General features: G+C 44.4%; 1 protein-coding gene across 7 annotated transcripts in view; it reads right to left on the minus strand.

The window, feature by feature from the left end:
• NME5 (NME/NM23 family member 5) overlaps window positions 1–27,768 on the minus strand; it is a 388,198-nt gene that overhangs the window by 348,514 nt on the left and 11,916 nt on the right. For 2 of the 7 annotated variants that reach the window (XM_077266014.1, XM_077266011.1), the window contains exon 2: window positions 5,370–5,425. The exons of 4 other annotated variants lie outside the window; for them this stretch is intronic. Coding sequence is in view for 2 of the 3 variants with exons in the window: in XM_077266011.1 (XP_077122126.1) it covers window positions 5,370–5,420 (51 nt within the window). In the remaining variant the exon portion in view is untranslated. Of the gene's footprint in view, window positions 1–5,369; window positions 5,426–27,768 lie in introns of those variants that run through there. One more of the 7 variants, XM_077266010.1, reaches the window with a different exon arrangement.

Consider the following 27,768-nt stretch of genomic DNA (forward strand, 5'->3'; position numbering starts at 1 on the left):
TGCAGATGGAAATTATTGGCAATTATCAACACACTAAATAAAGGAGTATTTCTGCAGGTGGGGACCACAGACCACATCTCAGTACCAATGCTTTCTGGCTGATGTTTTGGTCACTTTTGAATGTTGGTTGTGCTTTCACACTCGTGGTAGCATGAGACCGACTCTACAACCCACACATGTGGCTCAGGTAGTGCAGCTCATCCAGGATGGCATATCAATGTGAGGAGACATGGAGGGGGCCGTAGGAGGGCAACAACCCAGCAGCAGGACCACTACCTCAGCCTTTGTGTAAGAAGGAACAGGAGGAGCACTGCCAGAGCCCTGCAAAATGACCTCCAGCAGGCCACAAATGTGCATGTGTCTGCTCAAATGGTTATAAACCGACTCCATGAGGATTGTCTGAGTGCCCAACGTCCAGAGATGGGGGTTGTGCTCACAGCCCAACACCGTGCAGGACGCTTGGCATTTGCCACAGAACACCAGGATTGGCAAATTCGCCACTGGCACCCTGTGCTCTTCACAGGTGAAAGCAGGTTCACACTGAGCACATGTGACAGACGTGACAGAGTCTGGAGACGCCATGGTGAGCAATCTGCACATGGTGTGCCCTGTCAGGTTTAATAAGTGGGATTTCTTCCCTTATAAATGGTGTTGGGACCATCAGTTGTGTTGTGCAGAAGTCTGGTGGATACACAGCTGACAGTCTAACTGAATAGACTGTTAGAATTTGTTTTATGGCAAGACAAAAGCAGCTAAGTAAAGAAAAATGAGTGGCCATCATTACTTTAAGAAATGAAGGTCAGTCAGTCCAAAAATTGGGAAAACTTTGAAAGTATCCCCAAGTGCAGTTACAAAAACCATCAAGCACTACAAAAAAGAAACTGGCTCACATGAGGTCCGCCCCAGGAAAGGAAGACCCAGAGTCACCTCTGCTTCTGAGGATAAGTTTATCCGAGTCACCAGCCTCAGAAATCGCAGGTTAAAAGCAGCTCAGATTAGAGACCAGTCAATGCCACACAGAGTTCTAGCAGCAGACACATCTCTACAACAACTATTAAGAGGAGACTTTGTGCAGCAGGCTTTCATGGTAAAATAGCTGCTAGGAAACCACCACTAAGGACAGGCAACAAGCAGAAGAGACTTGTTTGCTAAAGAACACAAGGAATGGACTTTAGACCAGTGGAAATCTGTGCTTTGGTCCGATGAGTCCAAATTTGAGATCTTTGGTTCCAACCATCGTGTCTTTGTGCGACGCAGAAAAGGTGAACGGATGGTCTCTACATGCCTGGTTCCCACCGTGAAGCATGGAGGAGGAGGTGTGGTGGTGTGGGGCTTTGCTGGTGACACTGTTGGGGATTTATTCAAAATTGAAGGCATACTGAACCAGCATGGCTACCACAGCATCTTGCAGATGCATGCTATTCCATCCGATTTGCATTTAGTTGGACCATCATTTATTTTTCAACAGGACAATGACCCCAAACACACCTCCAGGCTGTGTAAGGGCTATTTGACCAAGGAGGAGAGTGATGGGGTGCCATGCCAGATGACCTGGCCTCCACAGTCACCAGACCTGAACCCAATCGAGATGGTTTGGGGAGGGCTGGACCGCAGAGTGAAGGCAAAAGGGCCAACAAATGCTAAGCATCTCTGGGAACTCCTTCAAGATTGTTGGAAAACCATTTCCGGTGACTACCTCTTGAAGCTCATCAAGAGAATGCCAAGAGTGTGCAAAGCAGTCATCAAAGCAAAAGATGGCTACTTTGAAGAACCTAGAATATAAGACATAATTTCACACTTTTTTGTTAAGTATATAATTCCACATGTGTTATTTCATAGTTTTGATGCCTTCAGTGTGAATGTACTATTTTCATAGTCATGAAAATACAAAAAAATCATTAAATGAGAAGAGGTGTCCAAAATTTTGGCCTGTACTGTATATATATATATATATATATATATATATATATATATATATATATATATATATATATATATATATATATATATATATATATATATGTATATATATATATATATATATATATATATATATATATATATATACACAGTTATATGAAAAAGTTTGGGCACCCCTATTAATCTTAAGCTTAACGTTTTATAAAAATAGTTTTTTTTTGCAACAGCTATTTCAGTTTCATATATCTAATAACTGTTGGACACAGTAATGTTTCTGCCTTGAACTGAGGTTTATTGTACTAACAGAAAATGTGCAATCTGCATTCAAACAAAATTTGACAGGTGCATAAGTATGGGCACCCTTATCATTTTCTTGTTTTAAATACTCCTGCCTACTTTTTACTGACTTACTAAAGCACTTTTTTTGATTTTGTAACCTCATTGAGCTTTGAACTTCATAGCCAGATGTATGCAATCATGAGAAAAGCTACTTAAAGTGGCCACTTGCAAGTTGTTCAACAATTCAACATAGTTGTTCAGGGGAAGGATACAAAAAGCTGTCTCAGAGATTTAACCTGTCAATTTCCACTGTGAGGAACATAGTAAGGAAATGGAGGAACACAGGTACAGTTCTTGTTAAGGCCAGAAGTGGCAGGCCAAGAAAAACATCAGAAAGGCAGAGAAGAAGAATGGTGAGATCAGTCAAGAACAATCCTCAGACCACCTCCAGAGAGCTGCAGCATCAACTTGCTGCAGATGGTGTCACTGTGCATCGGTCAACTATACAACGCACTTTTCACAAGGAGAAGCTGTATGGGAGAGTGATGTGAAAGAAGCCGTTTCTGCAAGCACGCCACAAACAGAGTCGGCTGAGGTATGCAAAAGCACATTTGGAGAAGCCAATTTATTTTTGGAAGAAGGTCCTGTGGACTGATGAAACCAAGATTGAGTTGTTTGGTCATACAAAAAGGCAAAAAAACACAGCATTCCAAGAAAAACACTTCCTACCCACAGTAAAATTTGGTGGAGGTTCCATCATGCTTTGGGGCTGTGTGGCCAATGCCGGCACCGGGCATCTTGTTAAAGTTGAGGGACGCATGCATACCTCTAAGTATCAGCAGATTCTTGACAATAATGTTCATGAATCAGTGACAAAGTTGAAGTTACGCAGGGGACGGATCTTTCAGCAAGACAATGATCCAAAACACCACTCCAAATCTACTCAGGCATTCATGCAGAGGAACAATTACACTGTTCTGGAATGGCCATCCCAGTCCCCAGACCTGAATATCATTGAACATCTGTGGGATCATTTGAAGAGGGCTGTCCATGCTCGGCGACCATCAAACTTAACTGAACTGGAATTGTTTTGTAAAGAGGAATGGTCAAAAATACCTTCATCCAGGATCCAGGAACTCATTAAAAGCTACAGGAAGGGACTAGAGGGTGTTATTTTTGCAAAAGGAGGATCTACTAAATATTAATGTCACTTTTCTGGTGAGGTGCCCATACTTATACACCTGTCAAATTTTGTTTGAATGCAGATTGCACATTTTCTGTTAGTACAATAAACCTCATTTCAAGGCAGAAACATTACTGTGTCCAACAGTTATTAGATATATGAAACTGAAATAGCTGTTTAAAAAAAAAAAATTTTTATAAAACATTAAGCTTAAGATTAATAGGGGTGCCCAAACTTTTTCATATAACTGTATATACACACACACAGACACACGCACACACAAGAATCTCACTAGGTTAGAATATCATCAAAAAGTTCATTTATTTCAGCTCTTCAATACAAAAGCTGAAACTCATATATATTAGAATCATTACAAACAGAGTGATGTATTTCATCTAAGTGTTTATTTCTGTTAATGTGGATGATTATGGCTTACAACCCAAAAGTCATCTCAATAAATTATAATACTTTATAACACCAGCTTGAAAAAATTATTTTATAGTCCGAAATGTTGGCCTACTGAAATGTATATTCCGTAAATGCACATAATACTTGGTTGGGGTTTCTTTCGCATCAATTACTGTATCAATGTGGCGTGGCGTGGCGTGGCATGGAGGCAGTCAGTCTGTAGCATTGCAGAGGGGTTATGGAAGCCCAGGTTGCTTTGGTAGCAGCTTTCAGCTTGTCTGCATCGTTGGGTCTGGTGTCTCTCATCTTCCTCTTAACAATACCTCATAGATTCTCTATGGAGCTAAGGTCAGTCGAGTTTGCTGGCCAAAAAAGCAATGAAGGACAGCATCCAATCCAGGTGAAATGTACAAAAACGATTCCTTTATTTGCCAAATGCAACGTTTCAACCACAAGGGTCTTTTTCAAGCATAAAATACATTGGTAATGGTGGACTTATATAGGAAGTGGATTGCCATCCACCAATCCCCATACAGTAACTACCCATATAACATATACAATTTAAAACAACACATAAATACATACAAAAATACTCCATATTATACACATATCAAATATCGAGGTAAAGCCAAAAAAATCCTTTATATATACATCAATAGTTTATATAGTTCCTATTAAAGGAACAACTTGCAATCTTGTCCAGGTGCACTCTATCATCCTGCTACCCCACATGTGTGTATTTCACCAATGTGCGCCTCATATGTGTCCACCAATCAATCTCTTCATCCACAATGTCTCATGCCTCAAACATACCAATCACTAAAGTTGACCCATGTTCTGTTTACAAAACAAACCGCCGAGCCAATAGATGAGCCGCTTCTCATCGGCGCTCAAAAAGAGCACATGTATCCACACCAATGAGCAGGGTTGTCATATTTACCTCCCTTCAGGGCTCAGCGTCCGATACTTAATGCTCGTGTGCAGGCGTGCAGGCATCCAAAGATCCACCCACCGTTACGTCATCATCACATGATGCAGCTCAGTGAGGGAAAAAAATGAACGCCCACCGCCGCAACATCGCGCATGCGCAAAGGCTCCCAATCACACGTCAATCATGTGACGCCACACAGCAAAGCCTCATCTACGGGGGAACGCCCCTACGCAACCCGGCAAAGGAAAAGACACATCCATCGCCCATCAAGAACGTAGCCAAACACAGCAATGCCATCCCAAAGGAGGGGCACCCCCCCACATACTAGCGCACCCAACTATTATGTATGTCAAACTAAATCAAGGGCCAGTGTATATACTCACAATGGATCGGTAGACAGCTGCAGCCTAGCAATAGAATATTTAATAGTCAGCAGACCTACAAAAAATGTCACCACTTATTGTAATGTTAATACAAATCTTTATATTGCTCAGATTTTAGCCAATAGACCTAAACAAACTGGTGGACCTATACATAGGCACTAGGTTACATATTAACACAGGGTTCAAAAAATGAAAGAAAGATGAAGAAATAGTGCACATCCCATATAGCATATCTCATATCGGGTACAAATCAAAAACTAATCACCCGCAAAGACACCGGATATAACATCTTCTTATACCAAGACCATCTACGCATATAACCTAAGGGAAACAAAAAGAGAAAAAGAAAAACAAAAAATCTATTTAAAAAACAATTAAAATCATTCTTATACTCAAGAAAGATCACAGAATAATCACAAGGCTTCTTATGACACACATATCTGCAAGTTATATTCAATATTGAGACCCCTAGGCTGTAATGAGCCCAGTCTGGAGATCCATTTCAGTTCCTTTTGCTTCAACAATTTGATCCGATCCCCACCTCTCCGAAGCGGTGGTACCCCGTCTATAACTCTAAACCTCAACTGACTAACGGTATGTTTGTTCTCACAAAAGTGTTTGGGGATCGGTAACTCTAGCATCTTGGTTCTTATCGTACTCTTATGTTTCCCAATGCGTGCCTTAACCTCCATCGTCGTCTCACCAATGTAAACCAATCCACATGGGCACACTATCATGTAGATGACAAAATTAAATGTACAAGTGTACCTGTCTCTAATAGCTATTTTCTTCCCTGTATGAGGGTGATAGAAAAAATCTCGCTTTAGCATATTACTACAACAGGCACATCCCAGACAGGGGAAATTCCCCTGTCTCGGAGGGCCCAACGTTCTCTGTATAGAGATCCTACCCGGGCCTACATCAGAGTGGACCAATCTATCTTTTAAATTCCATCCTCGCTTGTAAGAGAAGATGGGAGTCTGTGCAAATTCGGCTACATTGGGAAAACCTTTACTTAGCACATGCCAGTGCCTCCTCAGAATCCCACTGATTTGATTACTGGCAGTGCTAAATGTGGAGACAAAAGGTATACGTCTATCAACTTCTTTGTTTTTTTGTTCGTAACATCATGTCGTGTTATCTCTTTTGCTTTGTTTTTATAGGCCATCACATCTTTGATAGGGTAGCCCCTATCTGTAAACTTCCTACACATGTTATCTAGTCTGGGATCAAGGAAGGACTCATCTGACACTATTCTCCGCACCCTAATCATCTGACTCCAGGGTAAGGACTCTACCATTTTTCTCGGATGGTGGCTATCAAAACACAATAAGCTGTTCCTGTCTATTTCTTTAACAAACAGATCCGTCCTTAATACAGACCCTTCCTTATATACCATCGTGTCCAAAAATTTAACCCGCTCCGTAGAGTACGTCAAAGTAAAGTCTAGCTCGGGAAAGATTCCATTTAACTCTCCCTGAAACTTAAGTAGCTCATTCTGATCCCCATCCCACACAACAATAATGTTGTCGATGTAGCGCCACCAGGCCCGGACACGGACATGACACCAAAATCTGGAACTGTACACATGCCGGTCCTCGAGTACCGCCATGCAGATGTTAGCATAAGTGGGGGCCATGTTGGACCTCATGGCGGTACCCCTCTGCTGCAGGTAGTAATCATCCCCAAAGAGGAAATAGTTCCTCCTGAGGATGAACTCCAGCAGCGAGAGGACCAGCCGTGCACAGTCCCGTCCCATGTCCAAGCCCGATAGCGCCACACCAACGGCCTCCAGGCCCTTAGCATGTTCAATGGACGTATAGAGTGAAACAACGTCAAAGGATGCCAATATGGTATTTGAAGTCACAACCAAAGAATCAATCTTATTCAGGAAATCATTAGTGTCCTTAATATAGGACTTGGCAGCCATTGCAAAACCACAAAGAAGCTTATCCAGGAAAATGGCCACTTTGTTAAACATAGAACCTCTACCGGACACAATTGGGCATCCCGGTGGGTTAAAATAGTCCTTGTGAATTTTAGGCAAAATGTATATTAAAGGTCTAACAGGACATTCAACCACAAGAAATTTTTGAGAGTTTCAAGTCAATGAGGCCCTCAGAAAGGGCATCACTGACCAGAGTCTGTAACTCTTTCTGAAAACGGGCCGTGGGATCATTAGACAATTTACAATACACATTTTCATCAGTTAGTTGACGTACAATTTCTGCCCTATATTTGTCACTGTCCATTACTACCACCGCCCCACCTTTGTCGGCAGACTTTATTGTAATGGCGGTGTTCCTTGAAAGGCTATCAACTGCCTTCTTCTCATCAGATGTTAAATTATGCTGGTCACGATTATTAAATTTCTTTTTTAGAGTATCAAAATCCCTTTCCACTAACTGTACATAAGCCTCCACAAAATTATTTTTAATGGGAGGTTGGAAACTACTCTTGTTAAACAGGCCCACTCCCTGAAGGGAAAAGCCTGACATAGAATTATTGACCTCATTACCATCACCTTGTTTCTTGTCAGAAAAAAATGAAGTCAAACGACACCTTCTAAAAAAAGAAAACAAATCAGTTTCCAGTTCAAACCAATCAGGTACATTAGTTGGACAGAATGACAGTCCTTTTTCCAACACCCTTAATTCAAGTTCAGTCAATACAATAGACGAGATATTTACCACCAGTGTCTTATTAATCAATTGTTGATCACCCGCTTCTCCTCTCTGTTCCTCATCTTCATTGCGATATTGCGCGTCACCCTCTGGTTCTGTGGTGGTCTTTTTCCTTTTATGCTTTCTACCTCCTCTCCGGATCCTCCTCTCTGGATATCATTTTCGGCAGGGCCCCTCCCTAAAAAATGTGTTGATACCGAGGTGCCCATATTTGAATCGTCCGCTGAGTCTGATTCACCCGTGGTAAAGCCAAACTGTTGATTTCTCTCCATTGTTCGTTTTTTCCTCCGGGCCTGAAAACAGTTTTTATTCTTTTTATTTTTGAAAAAAGATGGTTGCTGTTCCACTTGCCAGGAAAAAACTCGACCATTCTTGTAATCTTTGGTGTCACAGAACCATTTAGTCCTCTTAGTACCCTCGATATCCTTACAGAATTTCAATAGGGTCTCATCCAATAGGGTCTTACAGGAACACATGTCTTGTGCTGTCAACTGTGTAGCTAATTGCTGCTCCAAGTCACCAATGTTTTTCTTAATCGTCTCTGCTTCCAACTGTAAAAACTCGATATTAAGAAGCATCAAGTCAAAACAAAACTCATTTGTGATAGATTCGAACTTGGTGCAGAATTGTGTATTATCCGCCATTAATGTAGGGCGCAGATGAGGTTGCAGCCCCCGAGGTATTCTCCATACGTTATAGTACTCAATCAATGTTGTTGCATGCAATTCAAACGAAATTAATCTCCTTTTTTCGCTCTCATACTTCCTCCTCAGGGGTGGATTAAGGGTAGCCAGGGCCCCGGGCTGTTCAGACACTGTGGGCCCCCCTGGTCATGTGACGGGGTCATGTGACTGGGTCATGTGACAAAGATTTTGTAAGCCGCCACCATAACACAGTAGACACTTTTGGCCGGGCCCTACTGTACTGTAACCTATTAAATATTTGTTAAAATATGCAATACAATTTAGGTATATTTTGATTTATTTTTCAATTTTTAAAATGACCAATAATATCACAAACAAGGAACAAATACCACCGCACCATGACCAGACCACATATTACAACCACAGTGATCGAATAATATCACATACAAGGAACAACTACCGCTACACCATGTCAAGACCACATATTACCACCACATGGTGACCAAATAGCACATACAAGAGACAAATACCGCAACACCATTTCCAGACCACATGTTACCACCACATACTGACTGAATACTACAATACTGATCAGTGATATAAAAAAAAACAAAAAACACAATACTATCACCATAAGTGCCAGTATTCACAGGAGATCTATACTTAGTATGCAGTGTCTGTGTAGAGGTAATACAGTGATCACCAGTGACATTATACACAGGACCTCTGTATATAGTATACAGTGTATAGTGTCAGTGTATAGGTAACACTGACTCACCAGTGACGTCTCTAGGTGAAGTCCTTCATCTTTCACCCAGCACAGACCGCCATCATTTCTTCCAGCCAGGGCTCGTTTCTGCAGGAAATAACACAGTTATCTAGAGCTCCGCTTGCAGAACAAATTACTTAATTTTTCCCAACTTCTACATTACACCAAATGAAGAAAAAAAGGCGACATAGTGTCACTCTGCACAGTAACAGGACCGCCCCCCCATTTAAAACAATATACTCAAAAAATAAAATAAATACATCACTGCAGTAATAATATCCCTTAATTAGCCCCTATGGTAGTAATATTCCCCATCCTGCCCCGTGTATCTCATTCCTGGCTCCAGCCATATGTTCTCACAATCTGCCCTCATGAGTATCCATTCTACCCCATATGATCTCTCCATCCTGCCCCATCTGTCTCCATTGTATCCATCCTGCCCCATGATCCTATCCTGCCCCATGTCTTTCATTCTGCCCCGTGTCTCCAATCATGCCCCGTATCTACATTCTGCCCATGCCTCCAGTCCTGCCCCCAGTGTGTCCAGCATATTGCCTCCAGTGTGTCCAGCAATCTGCCCCAGTGTGTCCAGCATTCTGCCCCAGTGTGTCCAATATTGCCCCCAATCTGTCCAGCAATATGCCCCAGTGTGTCCAGCATTCTGCCCCAGTGTGTCCAGCATTCTGCCCCAGTGTGTCCAGCATATTGTCCCCAGTGTGTCCAGCATATTGCCCCCAGTGTGCCCAGCATATTGCCCCCAGTGTGTCCAGCATTCTGCCCCAGTGTCTCCAATATTGCCCCCAGTCTGTCCAGCAATCTGCCCCTGTGTGTCCAGCATTCTGCCCCAGTCTGTCCAGCATATTGCCCCCAGTGTGTCCAGCAATCTGCCCCAGTGTGTCCAGCATATTGCCCCCAGTGTGTCCAGCATATTGCCCCCAGTGTGTCCAGCAATCTGCCCCAGTGTGTCAAGCATTCTGCCCCATTGTCTCCAATATTGCCCCCAGTCTGTCCAGCAATCTGCCCCAGTGTCTCCTCTCCAGCATTGCCCCCAGTGTGTCCAGCATTCTGCCCCAGTGTCTCCAATATTGCCCCCAATCTGTCCAGCAATATGCCCCAGTGTGTCCAGCATTCTGCCCCAATGTGTCCAGCATTCTGCCCCAGTCTGTCCAGCATATTGTCCCCAGTGTGTCCAGCATATTGCCCCAGTGTGTCCAGCAATCTGCCCCAGTGTGTCCAGCATATTGTCCCCAGTGTGTCCAGCATATTGCCCCCAGTGTGCCCAGCATATTGCCCCTAGTGTGTCCAGCATTCTGCCCCAGTGTCTCCAATATTACCCCCAGTCTGTCCAGCAATCTGCCCCAGTGTGTCCAGCATTCTGCCCCAGTCTGTCCAGCATATTGCCCCCAGTGTGTCCAGCATATTGCCCCCAGTGTGTCCAGCAATCTGCCCCAGTGTGTCCAGCATATTGCCCCCAGTGTGTCCAGCAATCTGCCCAAGTGTGTCCAGCATTCTGCCCCAGTGTCTCCAATATTGCCCCCAGTCTGTCCAGCAATCTGACCCAGTGTCTCCTCTCCAGCATTGCCCCCAGTGTGTCCAGCAATCTGGCCGTGCGCAAAGAAAAAAAAACGAGTTCTCCTCACCTGACCTGTGCGCTCCAGCGGCGAGCTCCCTCCAGCAGCTCGCACTTGCCGGCGACTGACAATGGCGTCAGATGCCGGCGACGTGTGTGCTGCGCCTGCAATTGGCTGGCGGCTGTTGTTAACTATTGACGTGCGGGCGCGCGTCAATAGGTGAAACTGCCGCAGCACCAGTAGGGGCCCGGTGAGCAGATGAGACGGGGCCCGATGCGGGCCCCCTCTCTGCCCACCAGGCCCATACGCCAGTCAAGGCAGTAATGCCCTGACTGGCGGCGGGCAATCTGAGCGGTAACTGAGGGCCCCCCCACACCGCTGGGCCCTGGGCTACTGCCCAGATTGACCCTATTATAATCCGCCCCTGTTCCTCCTCAACATATCTGTTGAAGGAGTACTAAGGAAAGCAGCATTAGTCTGTGCGCCTGAGATTATCCTTATGGCATCATCCTCTGTATAAGAGAAAGTAGTGGCAGCATCCAGTTCACCCATGTCTGGATTTAAAACAGTCTCATTCATCATATATCCGATGCACGCCAACCAGAGTCCAAACTCAGTTCAACAAAACTAGCAAGTAGTCGACAGCACATCAGACACGCAGATGCAAGTCCTAATTCCACTGGACCCCATGGAAAGTGTACATACCAAAAAAGCAATGAAGGACAGCATCCAATCCAGGTGAAATGTACAAAAACTATTCCTTTATTTGCCAAATGACGGAATTTAAAAGATAGATTGGTCCACTCTGATGTAGGCCCGGGTAGGATCTCTATACAGAGAACGTTGGGCCCTCCGAGACAGGGGAATTTCCCCTGTCTGGGATGTGCATGTTGTAGTAATATGCTAAAGGGAGATTTTTTCTATCACCCTCATACAGGGAAGAAAATAGCTATTAGAGACAGGTACACTTGTACATCTAATTTTGTCATCTACATGATAGTGTGCCCATGTGGATTGGTTTACATTGGTGAGACGACGATGGAGGTTAAGGCATGCATTGGGAAACATAAGAGTACGATAAGAACCAAGATGCTAGAGTTACCGATCCCCAAACACTTTTGTGAGAACAAACATACCGTTAGTCAGTTGAGGTTTAGAGTTATAGACGGGGTACCACCGCTTCGAAGAGGTGGGGATCGGCTCAAATTGTTGAAGCAAAAGGAACTGAAATGGATCTCCAGACTGGGCTCATTACAGCCTAGGGGTCTCAATATTGAATATAACTGGCAGATATGTGTGTCATAAGAAGCCTTGTGATTATTCTGTGGTCTTTCTTGAGTATAAGAATGATTTTAACCCCTTAGTGACTGCCAATAGGTCTTTTAACTGACCTGAGATATAAGAGAATAGCCTCCCCATACAGGTGACAATCCATCAGCTGTCGGCTGTAAACTATAGCGGACAACTTGCTGCATTAGCCAAGATCAGTGTTTGCACCGTCCATATCTGTTTAACCCCTTAGATGCTGCTGTCAATAGTGACTACATCATTATAAATGGTTAACAGAGTGTGGGGGCTTCCTCTTTATCCCAATTGGTACCTTGAGATCATGATTGTGTGGTCCTGATGTTTGCGATGGCAATTCATGACCAAATAGCGGCCTTAGAGTCTGCCGGCTGTTGTAACCTGTTCAGGAGTAAGCCGCATTTATGTGGTAAACATACACTTTTTCATTTCTGTCATGCCACTTTGCATTATTTCCTGAAAATCACCTGAAGGGTTAATAAACTACCTGACAGCAGTTTTCTATATGTCAGGGGCTGCTGTTTTTAAAATGGTATCACGTTTGGGGGTTTCCCAATATATGAGACCCCTAAAGGCACTTCAAACCTGGATAGTCCCCTAAAAAAATAAATGTTGTAAATTTCCTTGAAAAAATGAAAAATTGCTGCTACATTTTTAATCCTCCTAAAATGCTAACAAAATACAATAATGTTTTACAAATGGTGCTGATGTAAAGCCGACATGTGGGAAATGTTATTTATTAATGGTTTGCTGTGGTATGACTATCTGGATTAAAGGGATAATCATTCAAAGTTTGAAAATTGCTGATTTTTTAACATTTTTCTCAAATTTTTGATATTTTTTATAAATAAACACAAAACATATTGACCTAAATTTACCATTATCATAAAATATAATGTGTCAGGAAAAAACAGTCTCAAAATCACTGGGATTTGTTGAAGTGTTGCAGAGTTATTACCACATAAAGTGACACTGGTCAGATTTTAAAAATTTGGCTCCGTCACTAAGGGGTTAATTGTTTTTTAAATAGATTTTTTGTTTTTATTTTTCTCTTTTCCTTAGGTTATGTGCGTAGATGGTCTTGGTATAAGAAGATGTTATATCCGGTGTCTTTGCGGGTGATTAGTTTTTGATTTGTACCCGATATGAGATATGCTATATGGGATGTGCACTATTTCTTCATCTTTCTTTCATTTTTTTAACCCTGTGTTAATATGTAACCTAGTGCCTATGTATAGGTCCACCAGTTTGTTTAGGTCTATTGGCTAAAATCTGAGCAATATAAAGATTTGTATTAACATTACATTAAGTGGTGACATTTTTTGTAGGTCTGCTGACTATTAAATATTCTATTGCTAGGCTGCAGCTATGTCTACCGATCCATTGTGAGTATATACGCTGGCCCTTGATTTAGTTTGACATATATAATAGTTGGGTGCGCTAGTATGTGGGGGGTGCCCTTTCTTTGGAATGGCATTGCTGTGTTTGGCTACGTTCTTGATGGGCGATGGATGTGTCTTTTCCTTTGCCGGGTTGCGTAGGGGGCATTCCCCCGTAGATGAGGCTTTGCTGTGTGGCGTGTGGCGTCACATGATTGACGTGTGATTGGGAGCCTATGCGCATGCGCGATTTTGCGGCGGTGGGCGTTCATTTTTGTCCCTCACTGAGCTGCATCATGTGATGATGATGTAACAGTGGGTGGATCTTTGGATGCCTGCACACAAGCATTGAGCCCTGAAGGGAGGTAAATATAACAACCCTGCTCATTGGTGTGGATACATGTGCTCTTTTTGAGCGCCGATGAGAAGCGGCTCATCTATTGCCTGGGCGGTTTGTTTGGTAAACAGAACATGGGTCAACTTTAGTGATTGGTATGTTTGAGACATGAAACATTGTGGATGAAGAGATTGATTGGTGGACACATATGAGGCGCACATTGGTGAAATATACACATGTGGGGTAGCGGGATGATAGAGTGCATCTGATTAGCTATGAAGGAGTATGCTGAATGTGATATACACTGTGATTGGTGCTTTGTCGCCATGGACACCTGGACAAGATTGCAAGTTGTTCCTTTAATAGGAACTATATAAACTATTGATGTATATATAAAGGATTTTTTTTACTTTACCTCGATATTAGATTTGTGTACAATATAGAGTATTTTTGTATGTATTTATGTGTTGTTTTAAATTGTATATGTTATATGGGTGGTTACTGTATGGGGATTGGTGGATGGCAATCCACTTCCTATATAAGTCCGTCATTACCAATGTATTTTATGCTTGAAAAAGACCCTTGTGGTTGAAACGTTGCATTTGGCAAATAAAGGAATAGTTTTTGTACATTTCACCTGGATTGGATGCTGTCCTTCATTGCTTTTTGGTATGTACACTTTCCATGGGTCCAGTGGAATTAGGACTTGCATCTGCGTGTCTGATGTGCTGTCGACTACTTGCTATTTTTGTTGAACTGAGTTTGCTGGCCAATCAAGTACAGTGACACTGTTGTTTTTAAACCAAGAATTTGTACTTTTGGCAGTGTGGAGATATCTTGCTGGAGAATGAAATTTCCATCTCCAAAAAGCTTGTCGGCAGAGGGAAGCATGAAGTTCTCTAAAATTTACTGGTAGATGGCTGCGCTGACTTTGGTCTTGATAAAACACAGTGGACCTACACCAGCAGATGACATGGCTCCCAAAACCATCATTGATTGTGGATACTTCACACTTGCTAGAACTTAGAAATTAAGATCCCAGAGTCTGGAGGAAGAGTGGAGAGACAGAAAATCCAAGCTCCTTGAGGTCTAGTGTGAAGTTTCCACAATAAGTGATGGTTTGGGGAGCTATGTCATCTGCTGGTGTAGGTACACTGTGTTTTATCAAGACCAAAGTCAGCACAGCGGTCTGTTATGATCCGGTGACCTTGGAGCCACATGAGTCTTTCTCAGGAGTAGGTGGAACCTGTACTGACCGCAAACCCTAAACTGTCACCGCAACTAGAAGTAGCCGTGGGGTGTACCTAACACATCCTAGACACCTCGACACAGCCGGAGGACTAAATACCCCTATAGATGGAAATGAGAATTCTATCTTGCCTCAGAGCAGAACCCCAAAGGATAGGCAGCCCCCCACAAATATTGACTGTGAGTATTAGAGGAAAGACACACGCAGGCAGAAATCAGGATTTAGCAAAAGAGCCCAAGCTAGCTAAATAGGAAAGGATAGGACAGAATACTAAGCGGTCAGTATTAAAACCCTAAAAATATCCACAGCAGATAATACAAAAATTCCACCATCTAACTAAAGACATGGAATGTATATCTGCATCTCTTGAGAATCCAACTTGACTGAAATATCCAAACACAGTCTAAGCTGGACAAGAAAAAACATTGAATAGTACTGAATTGTAAAGCACACAGCATGTGTGCTGTAGAAACAAAACCAGACACTTATCTTTGCTGATTTGGCAGCAGGGCAGGAGGAACCAGACAGAGATGCAAAACCTCCAAGAACAATGGACAACTGGCAAGGGCTAATGAATCCTGCACACCTAAATATCCCAGTCAGAGCTGCAATCAGCAGGGACACCTGCCCAGGATTGCAACCCAGGGACAACTGCATTACTACCAACAACCACCGGAGGGAACCCAAGAGCAGAATTCACAACAGTACCCCCCCCTTGAAGAGGGGTCACCAAACCCTCACCAGAGCCCCCAGGCCGATCAGGACGAGCCAGATGAAAGGCACGGACCAAATCAGCAGCATGGACATCAGAGGCAAAAACCCAAGAATTATCCTCCTGGCCATAACCCTTCCATTTAACAAGGTACTGAAGCCTCCGCCTCGAAAAGCGAGAATCCAAAATCTTCTCAACCACATACTCCAACTCCCCATCAACCAACACAGGGGCCGGAGGATCAACAGAGGGAACAACGGGCACCACATATTTCCGCAATAAAGATCTATGGAAGACATTATGGATAGCAAAAGAAGCCGGAAGGGCCAATCGAAAAGACACCGGATTAATAATCTCAGAAATCCTATAAGGACCAATAAAGCGAGGCTTAAACTTAGGGGAAGAAACCTTCATAGGAACATGACGGGAAGACAACCAGACCAGATCCCCAACCCGAAGCCGGGAACCAACACACCGACGATGGTTAGCAAAACGTTGAGCCTCCTCCTGAGACAATACCAAATTGTCCACCACATGAGCCCAAATCTGCTGCAACCTGTCAACCACAGAATCCACACCAGGACAGTCAGAAGGCTCAACCTGCCCCGAAGAAAAACAAGGATGAAAACCAAAATTACAAAAGAAGGGCGAAACCAAGGTAGCCAAACTAGCCCGATTATTAAGGGCAAACTCGGCCAATGGCAAGAAAGCCACCCAATCATCCTGATCAGCAGACACAAAGCATCTCAGATAAGTTTCTAAAGTCTGATTAGTTCGCTCGGTCTGGCCATTTGTCTGAGGATGAAATGCGGAAGAAAAAGACAAATCAATGCCCAGCTTAGCACAAAAGGCCCGCCAAAACCGAGAAACAAACTGGGACCCTCTGTCGGACACAATATTCTCCGGAATACCATGCAAACGAACCACATGCTGAAAAAACAACGGAACCAAATCAGAAGAGGAAGGCAATTTAGGCAAAGGCACCAAATAGACCATCTTAGAGAACAGGTCACAAACAACCCAGATGACAGACATCTTCTGGGAAACCGGAAGATCAGAAATAAAATCCATAGAAATATGCGTCCAGGGCCTCTCAGGGACCGGCAAAGGCAAAAGCAACCCACTAGCACGGGAACAACAAGGCTTGGCCCGCGCACAAGTCCCACAGGACTGCACAAAAGAACGCACATCACGTGACAAAGAAGGCCACCAAAAGGACCTACCAACCAAATCTCTGGTACCAAAAATACCAGGATGGCCAGCCAACACAGAACAATGAACCTCAGAAATCACTCTACTAGTCCATCTATCAGGAACAAACAGCTTCCCCACTGGACAGCGGTCAGGTTTGTCAGCCTGAAATTCCTGAAGAACCCATCGTAAATCAGGGGAAATGGCAGAAAGGACCACCCCTTCTTTCAGAATGCCGACCGGTTCAAGGACCTCAGGAGAATCAGGCAAAATACTCCTAGAGAGGGCATCAGCCTTAATATTCTTAGAACCCGGAAGATACGAGACCACGAAATCAAAACGGGAAAAAAACAAGGACCATCGAGCCTGTCTAGGATTCAGCCGCCTGGCAGACTCGAGGTAAATCAGATTTTTATGATCGGTCAACACCACAATACGGTGCTTAGCTCCCTCGAGCCAATGTCGCCACTCCTCAAACGCCCACTTCATAGCCAACCACTCCCGATTGCCGACATCATAATTGCGTTCAGCGGGCGAAAACTTACGGGAAAAGAAGGCACACGGTTTCATCAGGGAACCAACAGGATCCCTCTGAGACAAAACGGCCCCTGCCTCAATCTCAGAAGCGTCAACCTCAACCTGAAACGGAAGAGAAACATCTGGTTGATGCAACACCGGGGCAGAAGTAAATCCGCGTTTAAGCTCCTGAAAGGCAGAGACAGCCACAGAGGACCAATTCGTCCCATCAGCGCCTTTCTTCGTCAAATCGGTCAAGGGTTTGACCACACTGGAGAAGTTAGCAATGAAACGGCGATAAAAATTAGCAAAGCCCAAAAATTTCTGAAGGCTCTTCACAGATGTGGGTTGAATCCAATCATGAATGGCCTGAACCTTAACCGGATCCATCTCTATAGATGAGGGAGAAAAAATAAAGCCCAAAAAAGAAACCTTCTGCACTCCAAAGAGACACTTAGACCCCTTCACAAACAAAGCATTATCACAAAGGATCTGAAATACCATCCTGACCTGTTTCACATGAGACTCCCAATCATCGGAAAAAATTAAAATGTCATCCAAATATACAATCATGAATTTATCAAGATAAGTCCGGAAGATATCGTGCATGAAGGACTGAAAAACAGATGGAGCATTAGAGAGGCCGAATGGCATCACAAGGTATTCAAAATGGCCTTCGGGCGTATTAAACGCAGTTTTCCATTCATCACCCTGCTTAATACGAACAAGATTATATGCCCCCCGAAGGTCAATCTTAGTAAACCAACTAGCCCCCTTAATCCTAGCAAACAAATCGGAAAGCAGAGGTAAAGGGTATTGAAACTTGACCGTGATCTTATTCAAGAGGCGATAATCAATACAGGGTCTCAAGGAGCCATCCTTCTTAGCAACAAAAAAAAATCCTGCTCCCAACGGTGAAGAAGATGGCCGAATATGTCCTTTCTCCAAAGACTCCTTAACATAACTCCGCATGGCAGTATGTTCAGGCACAGACAGGTTGGAAAGTCGGCCCTTAGGAAACTTACAGTCTGGAATCAAGTAAATTGCACAATCACAGTCCCTATACGGTGGAAGGGAACTGGACTTGGGCTCATCGAATACATCCTGAAAATCAGACAAAAACTCTGGAATTTCAGAAGTGGAAGAAGAGGAGATTGACATCAAAGGAACATCATTATGAACCCCCTGACATCCCCAACTAGTCACAGACATAGACTTCCAATCCAACACAGGATTATGTGCCTGCAACCACGGAAAACCCAGCACGATAGCATCATGTAAATTATGCAACACCAGAAATCGACAATCTTCCTGATGGGCTGGCGCCATGCACATGGTCACCTGTGTCCAGAACTGGGGCTTATTTTTAGCCAAAGGTGTAGCATCAAATGCCCCTTAAAGGAATAGGGTTCTGCAAAGACTGCAAAGGAAAACCACAACGCCTGGCAAACTCAAAGTCCATTAAGTTCAAGGTGGCGCCTGAATCCACAAACGCCATGACAGAAAATGATGATAATGAGCAGACCAAGGACACAGATAATAAAAATTTAGGTTGTACAGTACTGATGGTAAATGAACTAGCAATCCTCTTTGTACGCCTAGGGCAGACTGAAATGACATGAGAAGCATCGCCACAATAATAACACAACTTATTCTGATGTCTGAATCCCTGTTGTTCCGTTCTAGACAGAATCCTATCACACTGCATTGACTCAAGCATCTGCTCTGAGGACAACGCCACAGCGCGCACAGTTCTGCGCTCCCGCAAACGCCGATCAATCTGAATGGCCAGAGACATAGAATCACTCAGACCGAAAGGCGTGGGAAACCCCACCATAACATCTTTAACGGATTCAGAAAGACGCTTTCTGAAAATTGCCGCCAAAGCATCATCATTCCGTTTAGTCAACACAGACCATTTTCTAAATTTCTGACAATACAATTCTGCCGCTTCTTGACCCTGAGACAGGACCAACAAGATCTTCTCCGCTTGATCCACAGAATTTGGTTCATCATATAATAATCCTAAAGCCTGAAAAAAGGCGTCTACATTAAGCAAGGCCGGATTCCCAGATTCCAGGGAAAATGCCCAATCCTGAGGATCACCACGCAGCAGAGAGATGACAATTTTAACCTGCTGAATGGAATCACCAGAGGATCGAGGTCTCAGAGCAAAAAACAGTTTACAGTTGTTTTTAAAACTCAAAAATGTGGACCTGTCCCCAGAAAACAAATCAGGAGTAGGAATCTTAGGCTCTAAAACTGGAGTCTGAACAATATAATCAGAAATACCCTGTACCCTAGCAGCAAGCTGGTCTACACGAGAAGCTAATCCCTGAACATCCATGCTAGCACAAGACTCCTCAGCCACCCAGAGAAAAAGAGGGAAGAAAAGACAAAGCAGGCTACAGAAAAAAAAATGGCTCTTTCTTCCCTTTTTCTGAGATGCATTTAACTCATTGTTGGCCAGTTGTACTGTTATGATCCGGTGACCTTGGAGCCGCATGAGACTTTCTCAGGGGTAGGTGGAACCTGTACTGACCGCAAACCCTAAACTGTCACCGCAACTAGAAGTAGCCGTGGGGTGTACCTAACACATCCTAGACACCTCGACACAGCCGGAGGACTAAATACCCCTATAGATGGAAATGGGAATTCTATCTTGCCTCAGAGCAGAACCCCAAAGGATAGGCAGCCCCCCACAAATATTGACTGTGAGTATTAGAGGAAAGACACACGCAGGCAGAAATCAGGATTTAGCAAAAGAGGCCACGCTAGCTAAATAGGATAGGATAGGACAGAATACTAAGCGGTCAGTATTAAAACCCTAAAAATATCCACAGCAGATAATACAAAAATTCCACCATCTAACTAAAGACATGGAATGCATATCTGCATCTCCTGAGAATCCAACTTGACTGAAATATCCAAACACAGTCTAACCTGGACAAGAAAAAACATTGAATAGTACTGAATTGTAAAGCACACAGCATGTGTGCTGTAGAAACAAAACCAGTAAACAAAAAAATAGAATACATCTAATGGGCAGAATGTACGCATCATTTTATGGTTACCCATTTTGTCCTCTCTTCAGATTTTGAAATAGTCCTATTCTTGTGCCCTATCTTTGTATAGGCTTGTTACACTTAAGTGGGTAGACACCTCATCACAATCATAGAGGTATCACTTACTCTCTTTTTGTAAATCTTTCTTTTTGTAAATTTTTGCTCCATGCCTTGTATGCATAACTAGTAGCCCTCCTACTCCTCTAGTGTTTTACCATACTAATATACCAACTTATGGTCACCACCATGATACCTTGAGTATTCCTGTAATCAGGAGGATTGCATTTTTGGGTACTTTTTCACCTTGTGTAATTCCTGTTCTCTAATTTACCATACTGTCTGGTTGGTTATTGCCATCTCCGGTGTTACACTGGGAGCCGGTGTTACACTGTGATCTTTGTGTTAAATGTATGGCACTTCTATACCCAAAAGGGTTATAGTTATATTTGAGGTTTGGTGTGTAACTCCTGTGACTTCACACTTGTGCTATACATGCTTATTTGGTTCCATCAATAAAAATGCTATCTATATCTATATGTGTGATGGTCACCAAAATTTTGGAAATTGCTGTGCACTACCCCTATGCGTCTTCTGACGGGGCCATGATGGCCTCCTCTTGGTACGCTTAATATTCTGTGGGGTTGGAGCAATAACCTCACAATTATTATCCTTTATTATTTTTGAGCAAATATACATTTGTCTATATCTATCTTTATATAGGTGACTACTATATTAGGGTCATCTGGGGCATGTTTGTGACTAGGTACCTTGAATTCATAAACTTTATTTAGGGTTTATGTGTTGAGGCTATAGAATAATGCACATAATCTGTTTCCTTAAAGGTTGGCACACTGTGTGGCTTTGGCGCATGCACAATAACTCACTATTTCTCGCTCCTTGCAATTTGGAGCCTGATATATGCGCATCCTACTTGTTGGTGGCACTTGCAAGTCATAATGGTGTGCCCAGAGTAATTTGGGATTCGGTGCATGCGTAATATGCCTCCTTGCGGCCACTTTGATGCATTTCAGCTTTACTGGTTTATATATATTTTTTTGCCGCTTTTTCACTTATAGGCAGCAATGTTTGCGGTGCTTTATCATTTTTTCGCATTCTTTCTTGCATCCTTGCCTGAGCGCATGCGTTGTGTAAAATTCTCGCGTCCATATTGGCACTCCAAGTCTCTATTATGCGCTTGTAGCAGCAATACGCCTGGCGCATGCGCAGTATACCTAATTGCGGCCATATTGGCACTCCCATGCTATAGGCTTCATGTATTCTACCACTTCCGGTTTCCGTCACGCTAGGAGCTCATCGCTCGTCTCCATGCTGCTTTCTCTCAGCTGTGAGGGATTTGTTTGATAAGGTTGGTAATTCCGTCTGTATATATGTCGGCTAATTGTGGACACTGATACCTGCTCCTGACGAAGCCACTTTGGTGGCGACACGCGTTGAGCTACATGCCCCCTGGACTTTCTGTGTGGTGGTGACTATGGTCATGTTCATATAGCACGGCTATTTCTTTATTTTTTGCAGTGTGCCACTTTGTTGTACCGCATTGGCTCATACAATACTGGTTCGGTTTGCAGGGTAATGATGGGCTTCTCCAAATAAGCATGTATAGATTCATCTATTTATTACACCTGCATTTTTTAGGAGCCCTATATTTATTTTCTCCTGCATGGGTGATGATTTCATGTACTGTTACATCTCTAGGCGGCTCCATTTTTCCTGTCTAGATGTTCCCATGTATAAGGTGTTTTTTACACAGACATTGTTGCTGGCTGCACATTGTCTCTATGTTCATCACTTAGTCTATGGACATATATTATCCTTAAACATCTATGTTCTGCTAGGGCACATATCAGTAAGCACCTAGTATTACTATATATCCTCTTCCGTATGGGTGATTAGTATCTATTATCTTTTATATTGCCATTATATATTAGTTGTTCTCCAATACAGACACTGTTGCTTGTCATATACTGTCTCATTTTGCTCACAGCTTTTCTGCTAATAGATATCATCTTTAAGACTCTTATATTTTGCCACCCATGAGGTTATTGATGCCATGTCTGTATACTAATATATGATTTCCCTATAGTGATGTTTTTGTAGCCGTGCTATTGATTTTTCCAATCTACAGGACAGATATATGATTGTTATGTTCACATGTACCTAAGAGACTGTTAATTTTGGTTCACATATTCTGATATACCACACATGTCCAGGGGGGAGAGGTTCCTCATTTGGAACCCATGGTTCATCTGGGTTTTTTGTTTTTAATTGTTTTTAATAGAGTGGTCTTTTGTGTCTTTTCAGTTTATAAATAAATAAATATATATTTTTGTATTGAGTGGTGGTCCCCTTTATATAGCTTGACGCTTTTTCTCTGGTTCTTATGTAGAAACAAAACCAGACACTTATCTTTGTTGATTTGGCAGCAGGGCAGGAGGAACCAGACAGAGATGCAAAACCTCCAAGAACAATGGACAACTGGCAAGGGCTAATGAATCCTGCACACCTAAATATCCCAGTCAGAGCTGCAATCAGCAGGGACACCTGCCCAGGATTGCAACCCAGGGACAACTGCATTACTACCAACAACCACCGGAGGGAACCCAAGAGCAGAATTCACAACAGCGGTCTACCAGGAAATTTTAGAGCACTTCATGCTTCCCTCTGCCGACAAGCTTTTTGGAGATCGAAATGTCATTCTCAGACTTGTCACATGTCCACACTGCCAAAAGTACCTTTCAGGAAGATATGAATTATTTTCCATTGATCAGGGGATAAAACCAGAGCTGGCCTACTACTCCTCCCATCATTGATTTCTGTAGGACCAAATCCTTCCTGCGGCCCCTCTCTCTCTGCAAATTTCCACCCCCTCCCTTCAGGCAAATGGTCACTGTGGAATGCGAGTGTTGTATGGCCTTCAAGAACTAGCAGAGTTGTACGTGTTTTCCCCCCAAAGATCCCTTTGTCTTAATAAGCAAAATACTTAAAGTCAAATTCAATAAGACACATTAATCCGAGTGATATTTCAGTTTTTCTTTTTAAATAAATTAGCAAAAATTTCTACTTTTGTTTTTTTTCAGTCAAGATGGGGTGCAGAGTGTACATTAATGAGAAAAAATGAACTTTTTTGAATTTACCAAATGGCTGCAATGAAACAAAGAGTGAAAAATGTAAAGGGGTCAGTCACGATAATATAAATATGCCATATTTTGAGTATACCAATAAAAGGTTCCATGGCTTTTCAGACACACGCTGTGATTCTCAGCCTGAACGGTCGCATCTTAGCACCGTCCAGGTTGAAAACTATTTATCCCCCAGACATGGATTACGGCATGGGACTGAACGAATGACAGGTTCGGTATATTGTTGTTTTTTTCATTTTTGTTTTATTACAGAAGAACGAGGGTTTGGTTGGAATAGGCGTTATACTCACCTGTTTCTTATTTTTAAATAAAAAGGAAAACTGTGTTTTACCCTTCGCCATGACAGCACCCACTTGAGAGATAGGGATCCGCCCCAAGGAACAGGAAACCTACAGAAGAATAAAAGGGGCGGTCTGCCTCTCCTCGTCAGTTTAGGTTTCCTGTTCCCAGGGGACAGGATCTCTGTATTCTCCGGATTCTCAGAAGACCATACCTGGGCCAGGAGCATCCGCCTGTGCGGTCTCTGCAGGAGCGGCAGGGGATGCGGTCCAGATTCAGCATCGGGGGAGACTCCGTTAGACGGCTCCCCCCTCGTCTGTCCGGCAAATGTGATGGCTGGGTCCGGGAGAGGCCGCCCGGTCTCACTGTGGAGCTCTGCGGGGATGCGCGGCCTGGAAAGGAGGCTCTGGATGCGGGCCAACATATGGGGGTCCGGGATCCATTACATGATCCCCAGCGGCAGCACCCAGAACACCGCTCCTTAGAGCAGGGCCGAGGTAAGAGCGCGGCCACGCATGCGCCGAGCGGTGTAAGCCACCATTACCCGCCCGGAAGTGATTGCAGCACTTCCGGGACATTCAACAGCGGTGGGGGAAAGCGCGGTTTCGCGCATGCGCAGTACACCACAAATGAAAAAAAAAAAAAAACGGATCTTCTTCTGCCTATAAAAGGGGGATGGTTGCGAGCGCACAGGCGATGCAACATGTCATCCCCAGGCAAGACGGTGGACCCAGCAGGTGATCCAGCCAGCAGGAGGTCCTCAGATGCCAGCCACAGGAGCGATGCCACGGATTCAAGATCCAGGAAAGCGCTTCGGCCACCTGATCCGGTACCGTACAGCTTCACTGGGTGAGTGTTAAGACCCTCTGCCTATAAAGCTGACACTCTTTTCCACAAAATCTTCTTCACCCAGGCCAAAAAGAAACAAAAATCCAAGCACAAACAGTGTGCATTGTGTGTTGAACCTCTCCCAGATTCCTACTCTTAAAAACTCTGCAACCAATGTGTTACTGAAACCATGCAGAGTCCATCTATGTCTGTTACGGATATATGGGCCATAATCAGGGAAGAGTTACAGGCCATTACACAAGCCAGCGTACCCCTCCACTCCTGAAGAACAAAAATTCCACACTCTAGATGTCAGGAGAATAGTTTTACAATATATTGAAAAAACTAGTAGTTGGAGGCAGAGTAGGGCTCTGTTCATATCCTTCCAGGGTAAAAAGAAGGGGTATGGAGTCACAAGAGCCACATTGTCCCGATGGATTAGAGACACGATCCGGCTGGCCCACTCCATGGAAAATAAGGAACCTCCGGAAGGCGTTAAGGCACATTCCACCAGAGCTATGGCGTCTTCCTGGGCCGAAAGGGGAAACGTTCCAATTGAGGACATATGTAAGGCAGCAACATGGTTGGCTCCTTCTACTTTCTATAATCACTACAGGCTTGATCTTTCATCAGATTCTGAACTACACTTTGGCAGGACTATCCTCAGCACGGTGGTCCCCCTCTAGGTGTTGGTCTCTGGAAATCTCTCCAGTGGGTGCTGTCATGGCGAAGGGTAAATAGCCGGATTACTTACCGGTAATGCTCTTTTAATGAGTCCATGACAGCACCCAGTCACATCCCTCCCTATTAAATTAAAAATTCAATTGAATTATTTCTATTGAGTATATGTCACGCACGCGCTGAGACTGGTTGATGCGGGCATGCGAGGGTGTGGCCCCACTGGACCACAGACCAAACTTCCCTGGAAGGGGCGTAACTAAGTAGCTTCCTAGGTGTTCGCTGGAGCCTCTGATGGTGAGGTCAGACTTGTGCAATAGGAAGCTACCAGGTACCACTCCAGGGTGGTGTCTGGCTGTGGCTGCTGATCCCACCAGGGAACGGAACATAGACAGGCAAGCGGGCACAACTGGCACTCAGGCAGACAGGCGGGCACGGCTGGGACACAGGCAGGCAGATGGGTACAACAGAGACACTGGCAGGCAGGCGGACACGGCTGGCTCTCTGGTAGGCAGGCAGGTACGGCTGGCTTTCTGGCAGGACAGGCGGACAAGACTGGAACACTGGAAGAACCGGTTGGGACCGGTCTGCAGGCAGGCATGTAAAACAGGTAAGAACCTGTTCAGACAGGAGGACTTAAGAATAGGTAGAGAAAGACCACAAGAGCGAATGCAGAGCGAAAGCACAGGAGCTAGAGCCAAGAACAGAAACGCAGGAGGTGGAGCCAAGAGCAGGAGGTGGAGCCAAGCACAGAAACGCAGGAGGCGGAGCCAAGAGCTGGAGGCAGAGCCAAGCACAGAACCACAGGAGGCGGAGCCAAGTGCAGAAACGCAGGAGGCGGGGCCAAGAGCTGGAGGCGGAGCCAAGTGCAGAAACGCAGGAGGTGGGGCCAGGAGCGGGAGAAGTAGAACCGCAAGGAGCGGTGCCAGGTAGAACCGCAAGGAGCGGAGCCAGGTAGAACCGCAAGGAGCGGAGCCGCAGAGCGAGAGCTGAGCGGAGCTGCAGGGCAGGGCCACAGAGTGCAGAGCAAAGTCAGAGTACAGAGCAAAGTGCAGAGTAAAGCTACAGAGAGCAGAGATGAGAGCAAAGCCACAGAGTGCAGAGCTGAGAGCAGAGCAAAGTCAGAGTGCAGAGAAAGACACAGAGTGCAGAGCTGAGAGCAAAACCACAGAGTGCAGAGCAAGGTCACAGAATGCAGAGCAAGGAGCAAAGCAAGGTTGCAGAGAGCGGAGCCGAAAGCAGAGCAAAGCAAGACACAGAGGGCAGAGCAGGGCAAAGCAAGACACAGTACGCACAGCAGAAAAAGCAAACCAAGACAGGGATACAAACGGACACAGGAACGGGACTAGACTAAGACAGAGTCAGGAACAAGACAAGACACAAAGACATGGACACAAGCCAGGGTACGATGCCCCTGTGGGTGGCAGATATAGGCCAGGGTATGAAGCCCCGCTGGGTGGCTACACAAAGACATAGACCAGGGTACTAAGCCCCTCTGGGTGGCTACACAGGACACAGAGTAAGCAAGACAGGGCCTGGCACCTCAGCAGCTAAGAACTGACTGAGGGAGTAAGTAGCACAGGCCCCCACCAATGGGTGGGGATGTCTTAAATACAGGAAGCCTCATGGCGATTGGCCAGGGACACCTTAGCAAGGTGCACACAGTCTCTATAAGAAACAGGTTGCCGGCGCCGCCCCCCTATGCACACAGACAGAGCATGAGCAGAGCAAACAGCAGTCATGAGGCACACAGCATGGAGCTGGCAGCAGAGAGAAGTCACAACAAGGCCCAGAGAAGTAAGTGAGTGTAATGTAGGTGGGGGATGGGAGGCCATGCAGTGATGCCAGCAGAGTTGTTACAGTATATAAGTTTAAGATATATATTTGTAAATATTTGAACTAATAATGGCGGTCCTCCGGGTACTCTGAAAATTAAACTGACGAGGAGAGGCGGACCGCCCCTTTTATTCTTCTGTAGGTTTCCTGTTATTTGGGGCGGATCCCTATCTCTCCAGTGGGTGCTGTCATGGACTCATTAAAAGAGCATTAAGTAATCCGGCTATTTGCTTTGTTTCTAATAAAAGACTTTATTTGAACCCCACTTGCCACTGCTACAGGACAAGTGGAAAGAGCTGGGCAAAGCACCTGCATTGGTGCATCTAATACATGCGCCTTTTCTGGGCAGCTGCTGTTAGGGTTGGTGGAACGCACTAAATAAAATATAATAAAGTGCTTTTGCCACTCGGGGTCCACCGTGCAGAGATCTAAATCTGCAGCTAATGTGAACAATGGCGAA

This window comes from Ranitomeya variabilis, chromosome 5 (assembly GCF_051348905.1).
Source record: "Ranitomeya variabilis isolate aRanVar5 chromosome 5, aRanVar5.hap1, whole genome shotgun sequence".
Classification (NCBI taxonomy): Eukaryota; Metazoa; Chordata; class Amphibia; order Anura; family Dendrobatidae; genus Ranitomeya; species Ranitomeya variabilis.